Genomic DNA, 3,875 nt, shown 5'->3' on the forward strand with positions numbered 1-3,875 from the left:
GAACGTGTACTTGTTGCGGGTCCTCGTCCAGTACATTTGAAGCACACCACTAGCATTGGCAAGCTGGAAATTATGTCCAGCAGAATTTAAAATCAATGCAACTTGCATATTGTCTTCGTCTCTTCGACAACAACCCTCATTTCACCTCGCATCGAATAACCTCATACTAATCTCCATTACACAAGCTTTAACGTCCTCTGACAAAGCGAAGCATGTGAATTAGCCATATTAAAATCAGCCTTGGGACCTATACCAACATCACGTTCTTCCATAGCAAATGGAACAGCAGCTGCTCTCTAGTATTAAATTCTAATAATAAAAAAATTTCGGTTAACCGAAATTAACCGAAATTTATTCGTTCAGTTAATATTTTCGAAAAAAAAAATTTGGTTGGTTAACGGTAAAGAAAAAAAAAAATTCGGTTAATGGTAGTTCGGTCGGTTCGGCCACCGAATTAAACCGAATGAACAACCCTACCGATACCCGTTTAAATAAACGTTTATGCTAAACGGGGATACCCGTTTCCCCGCAGTTTTCCCCGATTACCCGATAGGGATCCCTGTTTAAATCCCTGCGATTTTTTAAAAGGGAACGGGTACCGATTTTTAAAACGGGGACGGGGGGACCAATACCCGACCCGAACCCGGCCCGTTGCCATCCCTATATACATCGATCCCTTTAAAATTTTAAATTTTTATACATTAAATTATTAATACTCATCGTTAATGGTGTTCATCGATACTTGTCAACGTTGTAGAACTTTTCTTAAATAAACATATGTTAAAGGAACGTTGTTATTCCCAAAAATCACGAGTTCAAATATCAACGATTATAAAAATAATTAAACGTTTATTTTTAGATGATTCGTATATTTAAAACATATAATACATTATAGTCACCTTAACTTAAATAAAATATAAGTTTAAAAATAGATTTTTATGACTGTAGTAAATTTTATTATATTAATAAAAAGCTTCAACTGACGAAAGAGTACAGGAGGAAGAAGGAAGAGAGCATTAAAGAAACAGAAGAATTTTGCAGAAGAAACAGACACGAATAGTTGGGGATTTCTTTCGCCCATTTTTTCCTCTTCGAAAGAAGCTTCGTTTTCTTCTTTTCTTTTTACTTCTTCGTCATTCTATACACAGAAGAAAGAAACCCCCTAGAAATGTCTAAAAAGATAACCTAAAATTTCTTCGATTGTTTGGCCTTTTATTCATGGCTTTAGTCGAACCCACTCGAAACGTCCTTCCAACGGTTCATCTTTGACAACATCGTAGTTATACCTAAAAACAGTAGACAAAAAAATTCCTTTTAGTTTTCCGTTTGGTTGCTAAGAAAATTCAACCACAGAAACGAAAATATAGGTCTTCTTAAAAGTGAATGTGCATGAACCTACTTTTCTGCAAACTGTTTTTTAAGTTTTTTCTCGGCAGGGGCAAAGAATTCTTCGAGTTCAACTTCGGTTGGCATTTTCTCCACCGTTGATCTAGGGCTAGAGTTCGTCTCCAATGACCTCGAAGTTGAATCCGAGTCTTCTGGTTCAGCTCGGAGATCACTTAACGGCGTCGTTTCTCTCATACTAGAATTCACGAAAGAGCAAAATAATTTGAGCGGGGTGTATATTATTCAAAGAAAAGGAGAATTTAAAACGGAAAATGAAAAAAAAATGATCGCCGGTTTGAAATTCAAATTCAAGATACGTGTTACAGTAAGTTACAGTAACTTAAATACTGAAATATAAAAATAAAGTTTATTTATACATATCTGTAAATATTTTAAGCGCTACCTTTCGCTGCAGCTGAAATGCGAGGATGTTTCAACTTCAATACTCCCGTCCTGCAAAAAAAAAAAAACTATAGAATTTAATAGCAGAAATTAAAGCTGGAACGAAACAAAATTCCTAGAATCCATAAAGACATATACTAATTATTAAAATAAAAAAACAGGAATTTTCGAAATTCACCTTCAGATCTGGCAATTCGATAATCCTCTTATCGCTCGATCCTATATTGCTTGAACAGCATGACACTTTACCATCGTGGTCCAAATTAGCGCTCAAGCACCGATTTCCGTCGCGACGATTGTGATATACCAAAATTCTCTGACTTCTCAACTGGATATACGAAGTAGTTGAGGTCGTTGAAGAAGTTACTTTATTATATTCAGCCTCTTCGTCGTCGTTTAACCTTCTGCGTTTCTTATGAACCCTTCCGATTTCCTCCATGGCTCGCGTTTGAACTCCAATTAGCTAGCTCCATAGGTGCAATTCCTCCAATTGTTTTACACTTTCACTAATTCTCTTATTTCTTTGAGAAAGCGAGAGAAGGTATTCGTTTTGTTTGGCTTTGAGTATTCGTTTTCTGGTTTTTGTTAGCTTTTGATGATGGTGGTGATGATGAGAGAGAGGGGGGTACACCGAACGGTGAGTATTTTCTTTTGCGGTTTTAAAGGGGGTGGATTGTGTGAGATGGTGGTCCATTTAACAGCGACGGGAGAGTTTGACGGCGTCGTAACGGGGATCTGGGATCTGTAACGGAATACGCCGAACTTTAAACGAATTAGATAATAACACGTAGGTTAACGCTGTACGGACCGTAATAACATGATGGTAAATGTTTGAAATGTTGTGTTGGAATTATTTTAAATTCAAATCAATTTAGATTAATCTCAATTAATTTATATTCAAGTTAAATTAACTTAAAATTATTAATTTTATATAACTAAATCTAATTGAATAAATTTTAAATTCAAAACGAATATTTGAATTCAAGTAAAAAAAATAGAATGACATCCCAATTAGAGTGCAGTGCAAGGGTAATAATTAGAAGGAATATGCAGCGAATGTTACGCCGCCATGCCCAACTTTAGTTGGCCTTCGTAGAGATAGAGCCTGGTAACGGGCGGTCGGGTCTTCCATCACTCGATCGATGAAATGGTGGCGTCGATCGCCACGGTAGGGTCTGCTAACCCACCTACCTACCTGCTAGTAGAAAGTAAAAACTGCGTTCATCTTTCTCATCACCCAAATTACATGGCAGCACGCATAGCGGCATAGACATGGTCCTTCAGTAAAGGGCCATCACGGCGCAATGGTTTGGTTTATATAAATGAGTTAATTGGTGAATCGTGGGAGACGAAAATATTGAATCTTGATGATGCCAGTTGAGTAATTTTTGCGTCTCACACATGCATACATCTTTTACTACTTTCATATACTTTATTGAATTTTGTGTTACTAAATACTGAACACATTATAATTCAACCTATATCTTTCATATAAAAATGTTTGTTTAGGCCATGATCACTAAACACTTTAAAAATATTTTTTGTTTCTATGTCCTTTAAATTTATATGTTATAGTTAATTAAACCTATTTTCTTTTATTTATATATATATATATATATGCAATGGGAAGTTGGTTGGGATGGAGTCGGATTCCTAGCCTTCAAAATCTTTAAGTATATGAGAAATTTTCTAGATTGGTGGAGGGTCCATGAATTTCATATGATTTTGATGAATAACACACAAGTACAATGCAATGATGATCTTTAGTGAATGGTTGCATTTTGTTTATTAAATCAAATTATATTCAATTACATTTGGATTTGTTGAATTTTAATTCGGATGATGCAAAAGAAAAAAATTTATTTAAATATAATAAATATAAGAGAAGTTATCACTCATATTAGTATAAAATTAACTAAATTTGCATATATCTATAAGTTTATTAAAAAATATTGAAATAATTATGCGGTTGAATTTATTAATATGCTAGTACTATTGTCACGGGTCAGAACTTGTGGGTGAGGTTGGCCCACAATAGACTACCCGTGGGGCTGCAACCAGCACAAGGCAGATTGCTCCCACTGTGG

The 3,875-nt window shown here is 35.3% G+C and overlaps 1 protein-coding gene across 2 annotated transcripts; it reads right to left on the minus strand.

Annotated features, from left to right (window-relative positions):
• Positions 1 to 1,106: 1,106 nt before the first annotated feature.
• Positions 1,107 to 2,407, minus strand: LOC120130534 (cyclin-dependent kinase inhibitor 7-like). Of its 2 annotated transcripts, none has more exons than XM_039147759.1 (4): positions 1,967 to 2,407; positions 1,790 to 1,839; positions 1,400 to 1,582; positions 1,107 to 1,286 (listed from the first exon to the last, which is right to left on the minus strand). In XM_039147759.1, the coding sequence occupies exons 1-4, from the start codon at positions 2,225 to 2,227 to the stop codon at positions 1,217 to 1,219; spliced, it is 564 nt and encodes a 187-aa protein (XP_039003690.1). In that variant the 5' UTR covers positions 2,228 to 2,407; the 3' UTR covers positions 1,107 to 1,216. The 2 variants fall into 2 exon arrangements, with proteins under 2 accessions (XP_039003690.1, XP_039003689.1); XM_039147758.1 differs by having other exon boundaries at positions 1,790 to 1,846; positions 1,962 to 2,407.
• Positions 2,408 to 3,875: the final 1,468 nt, after the last annotated feature.

Source organism: Hibiscus syriacus, unplaced genomic scaffold (assembly GCF_006381635.1).
Source record: "Hibiscus syriacus cultivar Baekdansim isolate YM2019G1 unplaced genomic scaffold, ASM638163v2 tig00110548_pilon, whole genome shotgun sequence".
In the NCBI taxonomy this organism is placed as follows: Eukaryota; Viridiplantae; Streptophyta; class Magnoliopsida; order Malvales; family Malvaceae; genus Hibiscus; species Hibiscus syriacus.